Source organism: Melanostigma gelatinosum (genome assembly GCF_949748355.1).
Source record: "Melanostigma gelatinosum genome assembly, chromosome: 22".
Taxonomy (NCBI): domain Eukaryota; kingdom Metazoa; phylum Chordata; class Actinopteri; order Perciformes; family Zoarcidae; genus Melanostigma; species Melanostigma gelatinosum.
In genome coordinates this window covers 170,337-195,000 of record NC_136655.1, presented here as the reverse complement: position 1 = coordinate 195,000, position 24,664 = coordinate 170,337, and the positions used below count along the sequence as shown (strand labels likewise).

The 24,664-nt window shown below is 42.7% G+C and overlaps 1 protein-coding gene across 7 annotated transcripts in view; it reads left to right on the top strand.

Annotated features, from left to right (window-relative positions):
- The window catches only part of LOC306796163 (filamin-C-like), a 55,920-nt gene that overhangs the window by 16,686 nt on the left and 14,570 nt on the right, over positions 1-24,664 (top strand). For 4 of the 7 annotated variants that reach the window (XM_079294962.1, XM_079294961.1, XM_079294964.1 and 1 more), the window contains exons 7-28: positions 1,187-1,349; positions 1,450-1,650; positions 5,915-6,052; positions 6,139-6,265; positions 9,306-9,442; positions 9,713-9,906; positions 9,985-10,098; positions 10,184-10,327; positions 12,735-12,858; positions 12,945-13,105; positions 13,189-13,279; positions 13,583-13,752; positions 13,845-13,962; positions 14,270-14,532; positions 14,757-15,354; positions 17,649-17,822; positions 18,815-18,977; positions 19,066-19,226; positions 19,309-19,476; positions 23,102-23,225; positions 23,302-23,458; positions 24,400-24,589. In XM_079294962.1, coding sequence (XP_079151088.1) covers positions 1,187-1,349; positions 1,450-1,650; positions 5,915-6,052; positions 6,139-6,265; positions 9,306-9,442; positions 9,713-9,906; positions 9,985-10,098; positions 10,184-10,327; positions 12,735-12,858; positions 12,945-13,105; positions 13,189-13,279; positions 13,583-13,752; positions 13,845-13,962; positions 14,270-14,532; positions 14,757-15,354; positions 17,649-17,822; positions 18,815-18,977; positions 19,066-19,226; positions 19,309-19,476; positions 23,102-23,225; positions 23,302-23,458; positions 24,400-24,589 — 3,880 coding nt within the window. Of the gene's footprint in view, positions 1-1,186; positions 1,350-1,449; positions 1,651-3,524; positions 3,648-5,914; positions 6,053-6,138; positions 6,266-9,305; positions 9,443-9,712; positions 9,907-9,984; positions 10,099-10,183; positions 10,328-12,734; positions 12,859-12,944; positions 13,106-13,188; positions 13,280-13,582; positions 13,753-13,844; positions 13,963-14,269; positions 14,533-14,756; positions 15,355-17,648; positions 17,823-18,814; positions 18,978-19,065; positions 19,227-19,308; positions 19,477-23,101; positions 23,226-23,301; positions 23,459-24,399; positions 24,590-24,664 lie in introns of all 7 variants that reach the window. The other 3 variants (XM_079294959.1, XM_079294958.1, XM_079294960.1) reach the window with 1 other exon arrangement.

The window sequence follows — 24,664 nt, the reverse complement described above, 5'->3', positions numbered from 1 at the left end:
TTAGTTCCTGATTCAGTTCCTGATTCAGTTCCTGGTTTAGTTCCTGATTCAGTTCCTGGGTTAGTTCCTGCTTTAGTTCCTGATTCAGTTCCTGGTTTAGTTCCTGGTTTAGTTCATGATTTAGTTCCTGATTCAGGTCCTGGTTTAGTTCCTGGTTTAGTTCCTGATTCAGTTCCTGATTCAGTTCCTGACTCAGTTCCTGGTTTAGTTCCTGATTTAGTTCCTGGTTTAGTTCCTGATTCAGTTCCTGATTCAGTTCCTGCTTTAGTTCCTGGTTTAGTTCCTGATTCAGTTCCTGGTTTAGTTCTTGATTCAGGTCCTGGTTTAGTTCCTGATTCAGTTCCTGGTTTAGTTCTTGATTCAGGTCCTGGTTTAGTTCCTGGTTTAGTTCCTGATTCAGTTCCTGGTTTAGTTCCTGATTTAGTTCCTGGTTTAGTTCCTGATTTAGTTCCTGGTTTAGTTCCTGATTCAGTTCCTGGTTTAGTTCCTGATTCAGTTCCTGATTCAGTTCCTGGTTTAGTTCCTGATTTAGTTCCTGATTCAGGTCCTGATTCAGGTCCTGGTTTAGTTCCTGATTCAGTTCCTGATTCAGTTCCTGCTTTAGTTCCTGGTTTAGTTCCTGATTCAGTTCCTGATTCAGTTCCTGGTTTAGTTCTTGATTCAGGTCCTGGTTTAGTTCCTGGTTTAGTTCCTGATTCAGTTCCTGATTCAGTTCCTGGTTTAGTTCCTGGTTTAGTTCCTGATTCAGTTCCTGATTCAGTTCCTGGTTTAGTTCCTGGTTTAGTTCCTGTGGCTTCGACATCTATTTGGTTGAAACGTGGTATAAATGACCTGTTGGATCAAACTCAGGTGTTTTACTCTGCAGAGAACCTTCTCTTTTGGCTCAGGACAAAATTTTAGTCGTGAGCCAATATCGTCCTTCGTATGTCCACATGGAGGTTAGAACATATGTAGGAAGATGTATCATATATCACTATTACTAAGAAGTCTTAGTAATAAATGAGTTGTGATGTTAAATAAGTAGTTTATTTGTCTTTGTCTTGTGTCAAGTCAACGTTCACAAGCCTTTTTAAGAACTTTATTTCAAAAGTAACAACCAGAAGCCTCCAGGTGACTTTTATTCTACTGGAGTAATGAAACCCTGACAGGCCTTTATGTCGTCGTCCCCCCCCCCCCGTCCCCCCAGGTGACGGTGCTGTTTGCTGGGCAGGACATCGACAGAAGTCCCTTCACGGTAAACATTTCCAAGGCGATGGGCGACCCGACCAGAGTTCAGGCCCGCGGGCCGGGACTGCAGCAGGCGGGGAACGTGGCCAACAAACCCACGTACTTTGATATTTACACTGCAGGTAATCCAGGTTCAGTCCGTCTGACGTCGTTTCAGTGAGCGTCACATTCGTTCTTCAGTGTTTGAAAGTCTCCTTGTCCATCCGTGCGTCTGTCCTCCAGGGGCCGGTGCCGGAGACGTGGGCGTCATCATTGTGGATTCGAACGGCCGGAGGGACACAGTGGAGATTGTGTTGGAGAACAAAGGGGACAGTATTTTCCGCTGCACCTATGTTCCCGTCCTGGAGGGACCTCACACCGTCTACGTGACCTTTGCTGGGCAGCAGATTCCCAGAAGCCCTTTCACCGTCCACATCTCAGAGGGTGGGTTTCATCTTACACTCTGAAAGACCCTTTTCTCCTTCTGGATGGTCTCTGTGGTTCCTTTAAAGTTTTGTTGTAAATGAACCAGAATCTGGTGTCTGAAATATCGAATGCATGTTTTTCTAATCAGAGCGAGTGTCACATTGAAATCTGACGTCCAGACTGACGGATTAAAGAACTAAAATGTAACAGTTCAGTCAGATCTGCAGGTCAGTCTGGGTCCAGGTCTGATGGGACAGTTGGTGCTTGTTGGGTTTTTAGTGGCTGAAGCTGTGCTCTCGTGGTTTTTGGGCTGTTGTGTTCAGTCTTCTTGGTGCTCTGGGGGCGACTGTGGCTAAGTGGATAGCAGGGCCATCTTTCAATCAGAGGGTCGGCGGTTCGATCCCTGGCTCCGGCTCTGCTAGTCGCATGTTGATGTGTCCTTGAGCGAGACACTTAACCCCAAAATTGCTCCCATACGTTGCCTACGGTGTAGAAATATGATATAATCTGAATTGTAAGTCTGCTAAATGACTGTAATGTAATGCTCTGCTGGTCTGGATGTTTGGATAGACGTGACTTTTCTTTAATGGAGGACCTCGTCTGAAAGGACTTGGATTTGATTTCGGACTCAACTTGAGACTCATTAGTCTTGGTCCTTTTCTGAGGATGAGACTTAACCCCTGACTTGGGACTTGCCCATCTTTGACTTGGGGTATTATGGATGGATGGACTCTGTTTTAGACCTGGAATCAAGTCGGACTAGACTTGACTTCAGACTATGAAATGGAACTTTCCTGTCTTTACTTGGACTTGAGTTAGAACTTGACTTGGGACTTAACATGGATCTTACTGTCTTTATTCAGGTCTTTGGACCTGGCTCTGGACTTCAGAGTCTTGATGTTTTGACTTGAGACTTGCTTTCTTTACTTCAGACTTGAGCCGGAACTTGTTTGACTTGACTTAGAACTTGTAAATCTTGGAACTTGACTTCAGGACTTTTCTTTTTAGACCTGACTTGAGACTCGTCTTTCTTTGACTTCAGAATCAGAACCGTTTATTGCCATGGTATGTTGTACATACAAGGAATCTGACATGATGGGAGGTGCATAACATTTAGCAATCAACAACAACTGTTAATGAGCCCGCCTGCGGACGGGAAGAAACTGTTCATGTGGCGTGAGGTCTTGGTCCTGATGGACCTCAGCCTCCTGCCAGATGGAAGGTGCTCCAACAGTTCATGTCCAGGGTGAGAGGGGTCAGCTACAATCCTTCGTGCTCGCTTCAGGGTTCTTGAAGCGAGCAGGTCTTGGAGGGACGGCAGATTGCAGCCAGTCACCCTCTCAGCAGAGCGAATGATGCGCTGCAGTCTGTCCTTGTCCTTGGCTGTGGCTGCAGCGTACCAGACGGTGATGGAGGAGCAGAGGATGGACTCAATGATGGCTCTGTAGAAATGCACCAACATTGTCTTTGGCAGTTTGAACGTCTTGAGCTGCCTCAGGACTCATCTCTGGTGGAGATGAGTCCAATGAGGGTGGTGTCATCTGCAAACTTCAGGAGCTTCATGGACTGGTGACTGGAGGTGCAGCTGTGTACTTGAACTTGACTTGAGGTTTGCCAGTCTTGATTTGGGACTGGCCTTTTCTCGGCTTGTCGGACTTCTGACTTTTTTGAGTTTTGAGTTTTCTTCTGAGTTTAGACTTGACTAAAGTGTTAGCGACTTTAGACTTGCAGTACCGGACTCTGCCTGCTGGTTTGGCAGTCTGCTGACTGGGCATCCTGCTGGTCTAACCGTCTACTGGTCTGGCTGTCTGCTGGTCTGGAGGTCTGGGGTTCTCTGTCCCTCCTCCCTTCCTGTACTACATATGTATCATCACTGTTGTTCCCTCCTTCAGTTTCACAGAGCGCCCCTCCTCCCGGGTCTCCGGTGCAGGTTGCACCTCACTCCGCACGCACCCCACCCTCAGACCGGACCAGGAGGGCCCCCCCTCCAACACCGCCCAAACCCAGGCGACCAAGTTAGTACAGGCTGGGGGGGGCAGGGGTGTGACTAGAGCCTTATTGCTCGCCTGGTTTCCTTCCACCTCAACTGAAAACCATCTCTGACCCCTCTGAAACAGGGTCTCCCAGCTTTACAGCATGTGCAGCACCGGCTTCCTGAGTAGCTTCTTCTTCTTCTTCTTCTTCTTCTTCTTCTTCTTCTTCTTCTTCTTCTTCTTCTTCTTCTTCTTCTACGTGAATGTGGATGTGTGGAGTCCTCTCTGGACTCATGATCAGGCCTCCAAATATCTGCAAACATGACATCATGTATGTTTTACATCTAAATCTATCAAAGTCCGGTCTCGTGTCCCGGGACAGATTTTCACAAACTGTCCTGTAAATTTGATTTTAGGGTCCAAGAATGTGATCAGAGTTCAGACAGCTTGTGTTTGAGATGTTTCACAGAACAAGTAGCTCAGAAATCGTTTTAAATGTTTGAGGAAGACTTCAGTGAAGGACTCACCAAGTGTCACCTCGAGTCCCTAAGAGAAGCTTCTTCTCTCATAAATAATAATCTCCGAGAATCAGACAACAGAAAAGTCTTTATGAACTGAAGTCAACGTTTAACAGGAAACATCTGTTCACAACGTCGTCATAGAACTCCAGCAGAATATCCAGTCAGATGTTCAACATCTTCACTAAATATTTAAAATATTACAAGAAAACACAAATAGATTCATTGTGACTTCAAGGCTGAGAGAGTCGTTGATATAATATTTTTACTTTGTTCACATTGACGCCCTGTCAGAATATATATATATATATATATATATATTACAGTATATAAAACAGAGTTTTGGTATAGATGCCAAAAGGATTATTCTGACTAAAATGTAAACACGTTTATTATTTCTTATTGAACAAAAAAAGACAAAGTTGTGTGAAATGACGTCTGAAATTGTAGAAATTAGTCAAAACAGATTATTAATCTGTCTTAATCCTCTGAAACACGTTTACGTCGTTTACGTCCTTCACTGTCCTTCCTGTGATGATACAAACCTATAATTCAGCTGAACGAGTGTCTCATTCATCATCATCATCATCTCGGTTTCTTCTTCCGTTTCACTTTTCTGCATTTTGTTCTGTTCACATAAAAACTGTAAATTAAGTCTTTTTCTGGATAAACTTGAGTGAATCTGAGCTGAAAGTGTTTTCCTGTTTTGTCTGATCATATCGATACATATCTATATCTCTGTATGTGTTTCCTCATCAACCTTCTGTCTGATCATATCGATACATATCTATATCTCTGTATATGTTTCCTCATCAACCTTCTGTCTGATCATACATATCTATATCTCTGTATGTGTTTCCTCATCAACCTTCTGTCTGATCATATCGATACATATCTATATCTCTGTATGTGTTTCCTCATCAACCTTCTGTCTGATCATATCGATACATATCTATATCTCCGTATATGTTTCCTCATCAACCTTCTGTCTGATCATATCGATACATATCTATATCTCTGTATGTGTTTCCTCATCAACCTTCTGTCTGATCATATCGATACATATCTATATCTCTGTATGTGTTTCCTCATCAACCTTCTGTCTGATCATATCGATACATATCTATATCTCTGTATATGTTTCCTCATCAACCTTCTGTCTGATCATATCGATACATATCTATATCTCTGTATGTGTTTCCTCATCAACCTTCTGTCTGATCATATCGATACATATCTATATCTCTGTATATGTTTCCTCATCAACCTTCTGTCTGATCATATCGATACATTAATACGTTAACAAGCTGCAACACAAAGTTTAACTCTATGTTGCATTTATTTGTGTTTCTAAGTTCATCATTTGAGAGCACGAACTAAAAATATGTAAGATATATGTAACAATTATTAGCTGGAGAGCATTCATTTCATAATTCAAGCCACGATTAAGCTTTTTTTATGAATGAGGACAAATTACTAATGAATGTGCACAAGAAGAGAGGACGAATACAACAATAAGTACTGTGTTTTTATTTATTATAAAATATATAAATACAATGAGTATTGTGTTTTTATTTATTATAAAATATATAAATACAACAATAAGTACTGTGTTTTTATTTATTGTAAAATATATAAATACAATAAGTATTGTGTTTTTATTTTCTCCACCAGACTAACTTGTAATCTATACTTAGTTCATCGAGTCAGAGTGGACTGGGCTGACTGGTTTTAGGACAAACAGGAGTGAGTGTTTCATTATCTTTGCCTCCTTCTGATTGGTCCTCACAGCCTGTAACCCCAACGCCTGCCGGGCGTCGGGTCGAGGTCTGCAGCTGAAGGGTCTGAGGGTGAAGGAAGTGGCCGATTTTAAAGTTCACACTAAAGGAGCCGGCAGTGGAGAGCTCAAAGTCACCGTGAAGGGACCAAGTGAGACACCAGACGTCCGTCTTTTACTTTGAAATGCACCTTTCATGTTCACCATGAGTGGCACTGACGTCTTTGTGTGAACCCAGAGGGTCTGGAGGAGCCGGTGAAGGTTCTGGAGATGGACAACGGGGTGTTTGAGTGTAACTATTACCCCATCGTGACGGGGAAGTACGTGGCCACCATCACCTGGGGAGGACACGGCATCCCACGCAGGTGAGACGCTCAGCTCATCGTATTGTTGTCACACAGGTGCAGTTCATCCGTCATATGGAGACTTTTAGTGCTTCATGATAATTATCGGGGACCAGGATGGAACCTTGAGGGATTCCAGAGGTTTTACTCTGAAAATATATCATTATGACTCATGATGAATCGCTGAAATACAACCCCCTCTCTATATTATTTATGTCTGTATTGTTTTCAATTTGAAGTATTTAAACATCTATAGTGCATGGTTATTATAGTGGTGGAAAAGAAATCTTTTTAACCTCTCTGTGAGAAATAATCACGATGGAACTTCTTAAAGTATTAAAAACATTTAATGAACAGACACTTCAATCATAATTCAGCTGAATGGATAGAGCTCTGTCCCCACGGATGGTTCGGAGGTCTAACAATCATAAAAAGACAAAGCAGAGTGTATATGCGCGTTATCTCGTCTCCTCTCCCTTCACCCCCCCCCCCCCTCACAGATGTTGTCGGCCCACCAAGGCCGGCTTCCCAGCCTTTTCGTGGGAAGAGGGTTAGGCTGGTATAATAATTATAATAATAATACATTTTATTTATATAGCGCTTTTCATGACACTCAAAGACACTTTACATTAAAATCATCATATATAAAAACAATACACTAAAAACAAAGTACACAATAACAGTCACGCGTTAAAGCAGTTTTGAACAGGTGAGTGTGAGTTGTGATTTGAACGTGGAAAGGTCAGTGCAGTCTCGCATGTGTTTGGGGAGAGTTCCAGAGGGAGGGGCAGATATGGAGAAGGCTCTGTTGATGTCCGGTGATTGGTCCTGAGCGGAAGAGAGAGGAGGCATCAGAGGAGCGGGGGATGGAGTGTGGTGGTGGAGCAGGTCTGTGAGGGAGGAGGGGGTCTGACTGTGGAGGGTTTGTGAGTGAGGAGAAGGATTTAGTATTGGATCCGTTGTGGGACGGGGAGCCAGTGGAGGTTCTGGAGAACAGGGTGATGTGGTCACGGGAGCGGGTGTGGGTGAGCGGGCGAGCAGCAGAGTTCTGGATGTACTGGAGTTTATTTAGGATTTTGGATGATGTGCCGTGAAGAATGCTGTTGCAGTCGTCGGTTCTGGAGGTGATGAAGGCGTGGATCAGAGTTTCAGCAGCAGATGAGGAGAGTGATGGGCGGAGACGGGCCATGTTTTTTAAGTGGAAAAAGGCAGTTCTGGTGATTTGGTTGACGAGGGGTTCAAAGGAGAGGTTGCTGTCCAACATGACTCCGAGGTTGCGGATGTGTGGGGAGGGAGACAGAGTGGAGTTGTCGATGGTGAGGCAGAAGTTGTGACCGGTTTTGGTGAGGGATTTGGGACCGATGATGATCATGTCAGATTTATCACAGTTCAGTTTGAGGAAGTTGGTTTGCATCCATGATTTAATGTCAGTGAGGCAGCTGGTGAGAGTGGAGTGAGTAGCAGTGGTGATGGCTTTTGTGGAGATGTAGAGCTGGACATCATCGGCATAACAGTGAAAGTGAAGTCCATGTTGACGGATGATGTTACCAAAAGGGAGCAAGTAGAGGATGAACAGAAGAGGACCAAGCACCGAACCCTGGGGGACGCCTTGAGACAGAGGAGCAGTGGAGGAGGTGCAGTTGTTGATACTGATGAACTGTTGTCTGTTTGTGAGATATGATTTAATCCAGGAGAGAGCAGTTCCGCTGATGTTGAGGGAGGATTCGAGGCGGGAGAGAAGGATGTTGTGGTTGATGGTGTCAAAAGCTGCGGTGAGGTCGAGGAGGATGAGAATGTTGAGGTGACCAGCGTCTGAGGAGAGGAGGAGGTCGTTGGTGACTTTGAGGAGGGCTGTTTCAGTGCTGTGCTGTGAGCGGAAACCAGATTGAAATGGCTCGAACAGATCGTTGGAGATGAGGTGGGCTTTGAGTTGTGTGGAGACAATGCGTTCCAGTATTTTTGACAGAAAGGGAAGATTGGAAATGGGACGGGTCATTGCTCATGGTGTCAGGGTCAAGTCCAGGTTGTTTGAGGATGGGGGTGACAGCAGCCAGTTGAAGTGTGTCAGGGACTGAACCGGAGCTGAGGGAGGAGTTGATGATGACTGATGAGTGGTGAGATGGCTGGGAGACAGTCCTTGACCAGGTAAGATAAGATAGGATCCAGGATGCAGGTGGAGCTTCTCATTCCAGTTGTGAATTTAGGCAGCTCCAACGGGGACACAAGGGAGAACTGAGAAAGGGGTGGAGGGGGGGGGGGCAGGTGGAGAGATGGAAAAGGCGGGGGAGGTGTTCAGGTTGCTGTAGATGGTGTCAATTTTTGTTTGGAAAAATGAAAGAAAAGAGCTGCATTTGTTCACTGTGAAGGATGTGGAGGTGTTGTCCTTGGGTTTGAGAAGCTTGTTTGTTGTAGAGAACAGAGCCTTTGGGTTAGAAGAGCCAGAGTGTATGAGGTGTGAGTAGTAGGTGGACCAGGCTGAGATGAGAGCATCTTTGTACTTTGTAGTCGGAGAGGGCTTGGAGATGGACTGTTAAACTGCTTTTCTTGCAGGTTTTCTATAGGCAGGTTTAAGCAATACAAGTTATAACTAAAATAACCATATGATAAATTTCCACAACAATTATACTTAATAATATAAGTTAATTGTTCAAGGATAATGTCTCTTTTACACATTGGTGCATAATGTTGAATTTATAACTAAATATTTGTATTATGAACCAACTGGTTCCATGTAAATACAGAATTATAAAGGACCCAGTATAGAACATTGAGGGACTCCAGAGGCTCAGATTGAATGGATATAGATGTAAAACAAACTCAACTACATTTTAAACAGTTTAAAATGGTATTTGGATGAAGAATTTAACTTAACTTTAACTTCTAGATATATTTGTTGTCTGTGGAAACGTTCTCTTATTGTAAAACATTGTAAAACATTGTCTGTTTATATTCCTGTACTTCTAATCTTTGAATGTAGCGTAATGATACACGTTTGTTATATGTCATTTCTGTATGGGATTATAATTTGTATGTGTGTGGGTCTGTGTGGGTGTGTTTTCAGTCCGTTCGAGGTCCAGGTGAGTGAGGAGGTGGGGCCTCAGAAGGTGAGGGCCTGGGGTCCAGGTCTGGAGACCGGTATGGTGGGAAAGAGCGCAGACTTTGTGGTGGAGGCCATCGGCACGGAGGTGGGAACACTCGGTACGTCACAACCACACAAAAGGACCAATCACAAACACTCACCTGCTGCTCTCAATGATTGACAGGTGGCTAGGGGGAGGGGCTTAAACAGGAGAAATGTACAGGATCTCAACAACTAGTGGTCAGATTTCTTTAAAGTTTATTCACAACTTAATAGCACGACTTTTCCTCTAGCTGCACCTGTAAGACGTAGATATAAATATTTGTACATATATATAAATATAAATACAGAATATATGAGGTGTTTAATTCGTCGTGCATCATCTGCAGGGTTCTCTATCGAGGGTCCGTCTCAGGCGAAGATAGAGTGCGACGATAAAGGCGACGGGTCGTGTGACGTTCGGTACTGGCCGACCGAACCGGGCGACTACGCCGTGCACGTGATCTGTGACGACGAGGACATCAAGGACAGTCCCTTCATGGCTCACGTCCTCCCCGCCGCCAACAGCGTCTTCTCAGAAAACGTGAGAGCAGAACCTCGACTTTTAGAGGTTTTTACCGTCAGACAGTGATGTGCTGAATGTGGGATGTTTCGTCCTCAGGTGAGATGTTTCGGTCCGGGTCTGGAGCCGCTGGGCTGCATCGTCAACAAACCCGCCAACTTCACCATCGACGCCCAGGGAGCTGGCAGAGGAGAGCTGAAGCTCTACGCTCAGGTGACCAATCACAGGTCAAAGATGTCGACCTATATATGTGTGTATGATGTCAAGTGGAGATCAGTGAATGTTTGTGTGCTTCTAGGATGCAGAAGGTTTCCCCATCGACATCCAGATCTCAGAGAACGGAGACAGCAGCTTCCTCTGTGTTTACGTTCCAACCAAACCCATCAAACACACCATCATCATCACCTGGGGGGAGGTCAACGTTCCCAGCAGCCCCTTCAGGGTAAAGAACCAACACACGGGGTAGAGTGGGTCGGTGGTTCGAAGACAGTAGTTCTATAAGTACCGACGGTAGTCCTATAAGTACCGACGGCAGTTCTACAAGTACCGACGGCAGTTCTACAAGTACAGACGGTAGTTCTATAAGTACAGGCGGTAGTTCTATAAGTACAGACGGTAGTTATATAAGTACAGACGGTAGTTATATAAGTACAGGCGGTAGTTCTATAAGTACCGACGGCAGTTCTACAAGTACCGACGGCAGTTCTACAAGTACAGGCGGTAGTTCTATAAGTACAGACGGTAGTTATATAAGTACAGACGGTAGTTATATAAGTACAGGCGGTAGTTCTATAAGTACAGGCGGTAGTTCTATGAGTACCGACGGTAGTTCTATAAGTACAGGCGGTAGTTCTATAAGTACAGACGGTAGTTATATAAGTACAGACGGTAGTTATATAAGTACAGACGGTAGTTATATAAGTACAGGCGGTAGTTCTATGAGTACCGACGGTAGTTCTATAAGTACAGACGGTAGTTTTATAAGTACAGACGGTAGTTCTATAAGTACAGACGGTAGTTCTATAAGTACAGACGGTAGTTCTATAAGTACAGACGGTAGTTCTATAAGTACAGGCGGTAGTTATATAACTACAGGCGGCAGTTATGTAAGTACAGGCCGCAGTTCTGTGAGTACAGGCGGTAGTTCTATGAGTACCGACGGTAGTTATACAAGTACAGGCGGTAGTTCTACAAGTACAGGCGGTAGTTCTACAAGTACAGGCGGTAGTTCTACAAGTACAGGCGGTAGCTCTACAAGTACAGGCGGTAGCTCTACAAGTACAGGCGGTAGCTCTACAAGTACAGGCGGTAGCTCTACAAGTACAGGCGGTAGTTCTACAAGTACAGGCGGTAGCTCTACAAGTACAGGCGGTAGTTCTACACGTACCGGCGGTAGTTCTACAAGTACAGGCGGTAGTTCTACAAGTACAGGCGGTAGTTCTACAAGTACAGGCGGTAGCTCTACAAGTACAGGCGGTAGCTCTACAAGTACAGGCGGTAGCTCTACAAGTACCGGCGGTAGCTCTACAAGTACCGTCGGTAGTTCTACAAGTACCGGCGGTAGCTCTACACGTACCGGCGGTAGCTCTACAAGTACAGGCGGTAGTTCTATAGTAAGTACAGAGTTATAGTTCACCGAGGATCGAACCTTGAGGAACTCCAAAGACTGAAGGACGTAGAAAGAGATGTGAAACAAATGTGCTTCACAAACAATTAAAAAATCTAAAATAATGAATTAAAACAGAAAATGTACGGTGGCTCTGAGAGGCAAGTGATAAAAATAAATACTGATGATGATGGTTTCCTCTCCTGTGTTTATGACTTGGAAACAGGTGAAAACAAAGTATTTGTTGTTGTAATATTCATGTTGGCCACAAGGGGCTAAAATGCACTACTACCTCATTTTCTAAATAACTAAAAACTACTGAGAACATGAGGTAGTGGTGCACTTCAGCCCCTTGTGGCCAACATGAATATTACAACAACAAACACTTTTTTTCACAGATGAAAAATAAAATTTAAGGAACTTAGAAAAATGATCCTCATAAAAACATTAACACCTATTTGTCTCACTTATTTTCAAGTCTTAAACACAGGAGAGAAAACTACTTTGATGAGATCACCTCTCAGGGCCTCCGTACTATTATACAACGAATGAGATAGATAGATAGATATGTACTTTATTCATCCCCAGGGGGAAATTTGTATGTTACAGCAGCAAGACACACTAAGAAGCAAAGTAACAGAGTAACCAAAAATATTAAGTATTAAAAAATGCTCAATATATGCAATAGAATAACAGAGTATGACAAATTAACTATCAGAATATAGAATATATAAGATAAAACAAAAATGCACAGTATATACAATGAAATAGAATAGTGTTAAATGATCTGACGAGGTGAAAAACAGTAGTGAAAAAATTAAAAATCAACCCCAGCAAACAACAGTGAAGCAGTGTGTAGTTATGTGGAGGATTATCTGCTCAGAGCTTTTTTATTGTAAAGTCTTATTGCAGAGAGCAGGAATGTTCTCCTGTATCTTTCCTTGTGACAGCGGAGCTGCATCAGTCTGTCCCTGCAGGAGGTGATGGAGAGGGTGGTCCGGGTTATCCAGTATGGATCATAGTTTCTTCAGTGTCCTCTCCACCACCTCTTCCAGATTGTCTTGTTTGCAGCCAATGATGGAGCCGGCCTTCTTAACCAGTTTGTTAAGTCTGTTGGTGTCTCCGGCTCCAATGCTGCTCCCCCAGCAGACTACAGCAGTGAATACTGTGGGGGAGGTAGAATATGGAAAGTAGTTTCAGATGATGGTTGATGCCACTTTAATAAATGTTTGGTGTGAACCAGGTGATGATAGGAGAAGGCAGCCATCCAGAGAACGTGAAGGTTTACGGTCCAGGTGTGGAGAAGACTGGCCTGAAGGCCAACGAGCCCACGTACTTCACTGTGGACTGCAGCGAGGCCGGACAGGGTGGGACCCGGTTCTTGTTTCATGTCCTTGATCCTCTTAAGTGGTGTTACTTTGTGAGGTTTATTATAAGCCTTGTTATCTTTCAGGTGACGTCAGCATCGGGATCAAGTGTGCTCCATGTGTGGTCGGTCCCGCGGAGGCCGACATCGACTTCGACATCATCAAGAACGACAACGACACGTTCACGGTGAAGTACACGCCTCCGGGTTCCGGTCAGTACACCATCATGGTGCTGTTCGCCGATCAGGTGAGAGACAGGTAAAAAAAAAAGTTTTCTTATTAATATGAGATACAGGGAAATGAACCGCTCGCCTTTAAATGTTGCAACAGGAAATCCCCATCAGCCCCTTCAGAATAAAGGTGGATCCTTCCCATGATGCAGCTAAAGTCAGAGCAGAAGGACCCGGACTCAGCAAGACAGGTGAGCCGACTTCAGGTGTGATTTTTATCCTGGAGAGAAGAAAGCTCTGCTCTCCAGACATGTTCTAGATTCAGTAAAAGGTGTTCTTCTATTGGAATTACTTCACTTGAGCCCATGAATAAGTCATTAAACCACAGTAATGTAGTAATTAGTGCTCATGTTTCTACGTCTTTGTGTTGGTTTTTGCTCCAGAAAATAATGTGTCATGTGCTTTTGAATAACTTACGTATTTAGACGCTTTACTAAAGTAAAAGGAGCAATAAATCCCTCCAGTTTATTTGTCTTTCTACGTGTAACTTGTAGGAGTTGAAGTGGGGAAACCGACCCACTTCACCATCTACACGAAGGGAGCCGGTAAAGCCCAACCCGAGGTCCATTTCACCGGATCGGCCAAAGGCGACGGGGTTCGAGACTTCGAGATCATCGACAACCACGACTACTCGTACACGGTCCGCTACACCGCCGTCCAGCAGGTGAGACCAAAGGATCCACATCGGTTCTGGTCTGAGCTGAACCACGATCCAGAGCTCACTGTGTAGTGTCTTTTTGTGTGATCTCTCCTCAGGGGATCACGACCGTCACTGTGTGTCACGGAGGAGACCCCATCCCCATGTGCCCCTTCAACATCAGCGTGGCCCCCCCGCTGGACCTCAACAAGGTCAAGGTTCAGGGTTTGAACAACAGTGAGTACGTCTGTCGGCACTTTCTACCGGAACCACCGGGGAACATTTTCTCAAACTCTTTTCTTTGCTGATCCGAAAAATTATCCGAACCGTGATCCGTTGCACCCCGAGTACCATCAGGTAGAATCGTCTCCAGTTTAAATCCTGAACGTTTGTTGAAATAGTTCCTCAAGAAGTTTGTCAGGAATCAGGTCTTCCTACAGATCTGGTAATGTTGGGAACCAAATATTCACTGACATGACAAATGAAAAGGAAACATTGTTTGTTTTTAAAATCTCGTCTCGCTGTGTTTGTGTGCTCATCAAAGAGGTGGATGTCGGGAAGGAAGAGGAGTTCACCGTCAGCACTCGTGAGGCCGGAGGTCAGGGACGACTGGAGGTCAAGATCACCTCGCCGTCACGCCGACCGATCCCCTGCAAGATGGAGTCCGACACGGCCAACGAGGTGCACGTGGTGAAGTACATTCCAAACGAGGAAGGACAGTACCGAGTGGACATTGGCTACGACGGGAACCCCGTACCAGGAAGTCCGTTCAGCGTGGAGGGCGTCATGCCGCCGGACCCCTCGAAGGTGAGACCTCAGGAAACAAAAGTCCTTCAGAATTATGTTGAGATAGAATATCATTATATAATACTGGTCTTAGTAAACCGGTTTGGGTCCCGGTAAACATCTTTTGGTCTACAGAAACCTTTCTTGGTCTTGGTGAACTGGTTACTGGATCTACCGAGTCCAAAAGTCCGTCCATGTTTCTGGCTCCAAACTAGTCTCATCTCTTTGGCTCGTTTACCCTCCAGGTCCGAGCCTACGGTCCAGGTCTTCAGGGTGGCATTGTGGGTAAACCGGCCCCCTTTGCAATCGACACAAAGGGAGCCGGTACCGGCGGTCTGGGCTTGACTGTGGAGGGACCCTGCGAGGCCAAGATCGAATGCCAGGACAACGGCGACGGATCCTGTTCCGTGTCCTACCTGCCCACGGAGCCCGGCGAGTACGCCATCAACATCCTGTTTGCGGACCAGCACATCCCCGGGTCCCCCTTCAATGCCGCGGTCCAGGCGGAGTTCGACCCCAAAAAGGTGACGGCCAGTGGGCCGGGCCTGGAGAGAGGGAAGGTCAACGAGGACGGATCCTTCACGGTGGACTGCTCCAAAGCCGGAGAGGCCGAGCTCACCATCGAGATCGTCTCGGAGTCCGGAGCCAAAGCCGAAGTCCACGTCCAGAACAACGGCGACGGGACATACTCCATCACCTACATCCCACAGGTCCACGGCACGTACACCATCACCATAAAGTACGGAGGACTCACGGTGCCCGGGTTCCCCGCCGGACTACAGGTGGACCCGGCTGTGGACACCAGCGGGGTGAAGGTCCACGGACCGGGAGTGGAACCCAGAGGTGAGTCTGAAAGAGGTTCAGTTACAAAGTGGTTTGTATCATTTTTTTATATAATCCAGAATCTATTAGAGTCCTTTATGATATGGATTAATGCTGCGTTCACATCAAACACCCAGAGCTCTACGATCAAATCGGCATCATTACGTAGTTATTTCGGAGTCCCTTTTTGTCGGTTTATTGCTGTTAAATCACAGCCAAATCAGCCCCGCCCCCTCTCCGCCGCGTCCAGCGCGATTCACACATGAACACAAATGGTCCCCGGCGTTTTGACCGGCGTCGCGATGGATGCGAATTTGTGTCGCGATAAATTCGCGACATGTTTGGTGTGAACGCAGCATTATGCTGCATTCACAGCAAACAGCATTATGCTGCATTCACACCAAACACCATTATGCTGCGTTCACAGCAAACAGCAAACAGCATTATGCTGCGTTCACAGCAAACACCAAACAGCATTATGGTGCGTTCACACCAAACAGCAAACAGCATTATGCTGCGTTCACACCAAACAGCAAACAGCATTATGCTGCGTTCACAGCAAACAGCAAACAGCATTATGCTGCGTTCACACCAAACAGCAAACAGCATTATGCTGCGTTCACAGCAAACAGCAAACAGCATTATGCTGCGTTCACACCAAACAGCAAACAGCATTATGCTGCGTTCACAGCAAACACCAAACAGCATTATGCTGCGTTCACACCAAACAGCAAACAGCATTATGCTGCATTCACAGCAAACACCAAACAGCATTATGCTGCATTCACACCAAACAGCATTATGCTGCGTTCACACCAAACACCAAACAGCATTATGGTGCGTTCACAGCAAACAGCAAACAGCATTATGCTGCGTTCACAGCAAACACCAAACAGCATTATGCTGCGTTCACACCAAACAGCAAACAGCATTATGCTGCGTTCACAGCAAACAGCAAACAGCATTATGCTGCGTTCACACCAAACACCAAACAGCATTATGCTGCGTTCACACCAAACACCAAACAGCATTATGCTGCGTTCACACCAAACACCAAACAGCATTATGCTGCGTTCACACCAAACACCAAACAGCATTATGCTGCGTTCACACCAAACACCAAACAGCATTATGCTGCATTCACAGCAAACACCAAACAGCATTATGCTGCATTCACAGCAAACACCAAACAGCATTATGCTGCGTTCACACCAAACAGCATTATGCTGCATTCACAGCAAACAGCATTATGCTGCGTTCACAGCAAACAGCATTATGCTGCGTTCACAGCAAACAGCATTATGCTGCATTCACACCAAACAGCATTATGCCCCGTTCACAGCAAACAGCAAACAGCATTATGCTGCGTTTACAGCAAACAGCATTATGCTGCATTCACACCAAACAGCATTATGCTGCGTTCACACCAAACACCAAACAGCATTATGCTGCGTTCACACCAAACAGCATTATGCTGCATTCACAGCAAACAGCATTATGCTGCGTTCACAGCAAACAGCATTATGCTGCGTTCACAGCAAACAGCAAACAGCATTATGCGTTACGCAAATTCGCGTCCATCGCAGATTCGCGCCAGTCTCACCGCATCTGTGCACAGACTTTGTATGCAATCTAGACGCGTGTCAAATTTTCGACACGTTTGATGTGAAGGCACCATTAGTTTCACTTGCTTTTTAAAGTATTTACCAGATCATATTTTCACTAAAAAATACCAATACCTAAAATAAATAATGAATATGAATATAATTTAATATAATTTAATATAATTGAACGTAATTTAATGTAATATAATTTAACATAATTTAATATAATTTAATATAATTTAATATAATTTAATATAATTTAATATAATTTAATATAATTTAATGAAGCAGTTTGTTTAGGAAGCTGGAGATAAATTATTATTTTTAAAGCTCTTGATTAATAATATAAGTAGATTTATAAGTGAGGGTTTATTAGATGGATTTTGGATTGTTGGAGTAAACGTTATAAACTATTTGATTTTAAATCAATGTGTTTTACAGCTCTGTGCTGTTCTGAGATCAGTTTTAAGGCTCTAACTGGTTCATTAACTGGACTTCAGTCAGTTATAATAAACAGAGTTTCTCTAAAGTGGGTCGACATGTTAAACGTTTATCTTCTTCACGTGATCAACGTTTTAAATCACATTTAACCAAAAGAATCAAAATAAAGGTTCTCAGAGGTTCTGTCAAATGTTTGGATTAAATTAAGAATTCATTATATTTTGGCTGTTTATTATTAAAATGTCGCTCTTGTTTGCTGGTCCTCTGCAGGCGTCCTGAGGGAAGTGACCACCAACTTCCTCGTGGACGCCCGGGCGCACTGCAAGAGCGGCGGCAGTCTCGTCAAAGCCGTCATCTCCAACCCGTCAGGCGTCAACACGGACGCCTACGTCACCGACAAAGGAGACGGGACCTACAGGGTGGAGTACACGGTCTACGAGGACGGTGAGGCTCTACAGGGTTTTAGTCTCGGGGGATGGGACCAGAGAGAACCAGATCACTTTGGAGGGTTCTTCTTCTTCTTTTTATTCTTCTGCTTCTTCTTCTTCGCTGCTGTTTTATGGTGTTGTTTTCCACAACAGCACATTATAATGTTGAATTAAAGGACCCTGTGGTTCTCGTAAAGGAAAAGAATTCAACGATTCAAAACCAACATGTTTTCTTGTTAATCAGAAAGATTGAGAAGTTTTCAGTGATGCTCACATAAACACAGAGAACAGATTAACGAAGGTAGAAAACTGTATTTAAGGTGTAACTTACTGAACGTGGAGAGGCCTGTGTGTGTGGGGTGGGGGGGGGCCGGCTGGTATTAATAGCTGCAGCAGATGGTTTTCCACTGATTGTAATGTGTGACATGCTGGAGCCCAGTGCATTGTGGGACAGAAATACTCTTCCCTGTGGAGGCCTAGTCATATTCAGTTCCTGTTCAACACATAAACTTGATGAACGTGTCGGTTTTTGTGGCCGAACAGTTGATGGTTCAAAACCCTGCACGGAAAAAAACGAGTCAAGAAACAACCTCCGGTTCTTCAAGTGAAGTCAAAGCTTCACGTGTTAAAGCTGCATTCTCTCTAGTGTCCACCAGGGGGCGACTCCTCTGGTTGTATAGAAGTCTATAGAAAATGACTCTACTTCTCTCTTGATTTATTACCTCAGTAAACATTGTAAACATGAGTTTATGTCTCAATCTCTAGTTTCAAGTCTTCTTCAATACAGCATGATGTTCATTTAGTACATTATGCTCCATTTAGAGTCACACAGACCATTTTCCGACTTAAAACGTCATCAATTTGTATCTCTTATTTAGTAATAAGTTGTATTTTTATCGGAGGACTAAAGTCCCACCAGTAGCCCCATAAGGGTCTCGTTTAGACCCCTTTGTTTGACACAGACCTGATAAAACAAAACACGACCCACCAACGTCTGTCTGTCTGCAGGTCTGCATCTGATTGAGGTCTTGTTTGATGAGGTCTCGGTGCCGAAGAGTCCGTTCAGGGTGTCTGTGACGGAGGGTTGTGACCCCAGTCGAGTCCGAGCCTACGGTCCGGGTCTGGAGGAAGGCCTGGTTAACAAACCGAACCGCTTCACCGTCGAGACCAGGTGATTTTACTGTAGCTCTTAATCTCAATCAAACAGCTCTAAAGGTCTTAGATCGAGTCTAAACCTTCCCCCCTCGTCTCCCCCTCAGAGGTGCTGGCACCGGAGGTCTTGGCCTGGCCATTGAGGGTCCATCTGAGGCGAAGATGTCTTGTAAGGACAACAAAGATGGCAGCTGCAGCGTGGAGTACATCCCCTTTACTCCTGGAGAGTACGATGTCAACATCACCTTCGGAGGCCTTCCTATCCCAGGTGATGGTCTGAACCAAGTCTCTTTGGGGGTCTGGTCTGGTCTGGTTCCAGCAATGACTCATAACCTCTGTGCGTGTTGCAGGAAGCCCCTTTCGGGTCCCAGTGCGAGAGCTGGTGGAGCCCAGTAAAGTGAAGTGTTCAGGTCCCGGACTGGGAAGTGGAGTCCGAGCCAACGTCCCTCAGACCTTCACTGTGGACAGCAGTAAGGCCGGGGTGGCCCCCCTGGAGGTCCAGCTGTACGGACCCACAGGTGAGACCGTCCTTGTCTTCTTATACCTGAGTTTCTTCGTCTCGACTTTCCTTCAGGGTTAGTCATTGTAATGACAAGTTAGAAAATAAGATGTTGTAGACAGTGTGGACTCAAGATTTGGTCAGGTTTTGGTCTGCCTGAAGACCCTTCAGTCCAAAACTCAGTTAGTTTGAACTCAAGTCTTCTTCAGAACAAGTCCCTCGTAGAAGTCGAGGAAGACTAATTTTCCATCAGTCTTAAAGTCTAAAAGTAGGGGTGGGAATCGCCAGAGATCTTGCGAGACGATATTATCGCGATACTTCGATATATCACGATACTGCGATATATCACGACACTTTCACGATACTGCGATATATCACGACACTTTCACGATACTGCGATATTCTGAGTATTGTGATAACATAGGCCTATATTGCGATTTAATACTTTTTTCCACTTCAAATGATGTCCCCAAAGGAAAACTGTGTCAAAATGTTTTATTAATAAGGTCAAGTTTTCAGTCTGTTCATCTCACTTCAATCATTTTTATTGCAGCAGAATATGATCGTCAAGCAGACAGACTGACCAACAATATATAATAATATAATAATAATAATATAAATGTTGCATGAACCTGACAAACTGAACAGTTTGTATCACTACATAGTCTAACTGAACTAAATGCAAACGTGTGGACTCAGTATATGAACTATAACTTGTATAAGTATGATATTAGAGTTATATAACTCAGTATATGAACTATAACTTGTATAAGTATGATATTAGAGTTATATAACTCAGTATATGAACTATAACTTGTATAAGTATGATATTAGAGTTATATAACTCAGTATATGAACTATAACTTGTATAAGTATGATATGAGAGTTATATAACTCAGTATATGAACTATAACTTATATAAGTATGATATTAGAGTTATATAACTCAGTATATGAACTATAACTTGTATAAGTATGATATTAGAGTTATATAACTCAGTATATGAACTATAACTTGTATAAGTAGGATATTAGAGTTATATAACTCAGTATATGAACTATAACTTGTATAAGTATGATATTAGAGTTATATAACTCAGTATATGAACTATAACTTATATAAGTAGGATATTAGAGTTATATAACTCAGTATATGAACTATAACGTGTATAAGTATGATATTAGAGTTATATAACTCAGTATATGAACTATAACTTGTATAAGTATGATATTAGAGTTATATAACTCAGTATATGAACTATAACTTGTATAAGTATGATATTAGAGTTATATAACTCAGTATATGAACTATAACTTGTATAAGTATGATATTAGAGTTATATAACTCAGTATATGAACTATAACTTATATAAGTAGGATATTAGAGTTATATAACTCAGTATATGAACTATAACTTGTATAAGTATGATATTAGAGTTATATAACTCAGTATATGAACTATAACTTGTATAAGTATGATATTAGAGTTATATAACTCAGTATATGAACTATAACTTGTATAAGTATGATATTAGAGTTATATAACTCAGTATATGAACTATAACTTGTATAAGTATGATATTAGAGTTATATAACTCAGTATATGAACTATAACTTATATAAGTAGGATATTAGAGTTATATAACTCAGTATATGAACTATAACGTGTATAAGTATGATATTAGAGTTATATAACTCAGTATATGAACTATAACTTGTATAAGTAGGATATTAGAGTTATATAACTCAGTATATGAACTATAACTTATATAAGTATGATATTAGAGTTATATAACTCAGTATATGAACTATAACTTATATAAGTATGATATTAGAGTTATATAACTCAGTATATGAACTATAACTTATATAAGTATGATATTAGAGTTATATAACTCAGCATATGAACTATAATTTATATAAGTATGATATTAGAGTTGTATAACTCAGTATATGAACTATAACTTATATAAGTATGATATTAGAGTTATATAACTCAGTATATGAACTATAACTTATATAAGTATGATATTAGAGTTCTATAACTCAGTATATGAACTATAACTTATATAAGTATGATATTAGAGTTATATAACTCAGCATATGAACTATAATTTATATAAGTATGATATTAGAGTTGTATAACTCAGTATATGAACTATAACTTGTATAAGTAGGATATTAGAGTTATATAACTCAGTATATGAACTATAACTTGTATAAGTAGGATATTAGAGTTATATAACTCAGTATATGAACTATAACTTATATAAGTATGATATTAGAGTTATATAACTCAGTATATGAACTATAACGTGTATAAGTATGATATTAGTTATATAACTCAGTATATGAACTATAACTTGTATAAGTAGGATATTAGAGTTGTATAACTCAGTATATGAACTATAACTTATATAAGTATGATATTAGAGTTATATAACTCAGCATATGAACTATAATTTATATAAGTATGATATTAGAGTTGTATAACTCAGTATATGAACTATAACTTGTATAAGTAGGATATTAGAGTTATATAACTCAGTATATGAACTATAACTTGTATAAGTAGGATATTAGAGTTATATAACTCAGTATATGAACTATAACTTATATAAGTATGATATTAGAGTTATATAACTCAGTATATGAACTATAACGTGTATAAGTATGATATTAGAGTTATATAACTCAGTATATGAACTATAACTTGTATAAGTAGGATATTAGAGTTATATAACTCAGTATATGAACTATAACTTATATAAGTATGATATTAGAGTTATATAACTCAGCATATGAACTATAATTTATATAAGTATGATATTAGAGTTGTATAACTCAGTATATGAACTATAACTTATATAAGTATGATATTAGAGTTATATAACTCAGTATATGAACTATAACTTATATAAGTATGATATTAGAGTTATATAACTCAGCATATGAACTATAATTTATATAAGTGTGATATTAGAGTTATATAACTCAGCATATGAACTATAATTTATATAAGTGTGATATTAGAGTTATATAACTCAGCATATGAACTATAATTTATATAAGTATGATATTAGAGTTGTATAACTCAGTGTAACTTGTGATGCGTGGACGTGGAGACAGAGAGACAGTGATGCGCTGCTCTCTCATGAGCCGGATGCTGTTGGCAGGTTTAACCCCGTTGTGAGGTCAGATGTCTCTTTGTTTTGACCAACTTCCTACCAATCACGCTGACCCGGGACCTTTGCTGACCTCACCAGAAAACAACTCAGCTCCATCTAGTGGACTGAAGAAGCAATTGATTTGATTTTTCTAAAAAAAAAATTCTATAGTTTATAAAATAAAAAATCGATACTTGGCGTCTATGTATCGATATAATATCGCCACGCAAAATATCGCGATACTATGCTGTATCGATTTTTTCCCCCACCCCTATCTAAAAGGTAGAGAACTTATTTTCTTCTTCTTCTTCTGTTTCTTCTTCTTCTTCTTCTTCTTCTTCTTCTTCTTCTTCTTCTTCTTCTTCTTCTTCTAGGTCTAACAGGTCTTCTAGGGTCCACAAAGGTCTTTGTGACGTAACTTTCTATCTTAAACTCTAAACGGTATAGAATTTATTCTTAAACTCCGGTTCCCCTCCAGGTGTGACCGAGCCGATCAGCGTCACCGATAACGGAGACGGTTCTCACACCGTCATCTACATTCCCGCCGCCGACGGCCCGTACACGGTCTGTGTGAAGTACGCCGACCAGGAGGTCCCTCGCAGGTCGGTACCGAAACATATATGAAGAAGTCCTGATTGTACTGGTTCAGGTCTAACCTTCCAATCCGGTTCCTCTCAGTCCTTTTAAGATCAAGACGTTACCGGCTCACGATGCCAGTAAAGTCCGAGCCAGCGGTCCGGGTCTGAACGCGTCCGGAGTTCCAGCCAGTCTGCCGGTGGAGTTCACCATCGATGCTAGAGACGCCGGAGAGGGACTGCTCACCGTTCAGATCCTGGTGAGTCCCAGAGTCCAGTCCTGCTTTAGGAAGATCAGGGTCACACCGTCCTCTATGGTCCACTAGGCTCTGCTAGTGTCTGATTTGGTCCTCGTGGCATAAATTCCTTCATCATAGAGGGCACAAACTTGTTGGGACCTCCATCGTAGCGTAGTGGTCTACTGAGCATGTTCAGAACTATAAACAGAACCACGGTGTTGTCTGTTTGGGATCTGAAGCTTCAGCCCAACAAACAACCCGGATCCAGTTCTCTGAGGACTGAATATATGAGGAGACTCTGAACTGTTGTTGTCTCACTGACTCTCTTAACCCTGATTGTGACTTCCTGTCCCCGGGGCTTGTAGGGTCCGGACGTGTCCAGCCGGGAGGCCTCAGTGTTTGTGGAGGACTGGGGCAGGAGGGTGTGGGAGACTCACATAGTAAAGAGAACCATCCCCTTCAGTATTCATAAGAGAGGCTGCGTAAGACCTCCTCTCTCCATCACATCGTCTCCCTTCCTCCCCTACTCCCTTATTCTGCTTCCTTGCTGCCTAAAACCAACGATCCGATTAGAAGTGATTTGATTTAAGAGGCAATCATCAGACACCAGTGAGCCACGAAGTAATACATGTCATACATGTAATACATGTATGACATGTATTACATGTATTACATAATACTATAATACTACTATAATACCACTATAATACCACTATAATACCACTATAATACTACTGACAAATTTAAAATTGTAAAAATAAGTGTTTGTAATTAAACGTTTATAAGCTCCTCAGATGTTTCCTCTTGAATATAAATGAGCTCGTTCACACGTTTTATTGACATCAGAAGAGATTATTTTGTCCGTCTCTCACGATGTCTCACGTTGCTAGGAGACCACTGATGGACAGTACTGAAGTTTTCGTACTTCAGAGTAATTTAATATGTATTTACTGTGTCTCCAGGATCCGGAGGGGAAACCCAAGAAGGCGAACATCCGGGACAACCGAGACGGGACGTACACGGTGTCCTACGTCCCCGACATGACGGGACGCTACACCATCACCATCAAGTACGGAGGAGACGAGATCCCGTACTCGCCGTACCGCATCCACGCGCTGCCCGCCGGGGACGCCAGCAAGTGTCTGGTCACAGGTCAGGCCCCGCCCACCTCTTACTGCAGCAGCCAATCAGATGGTGTTTCAGCTGACGGTAGCTGAGTGTTTGTTT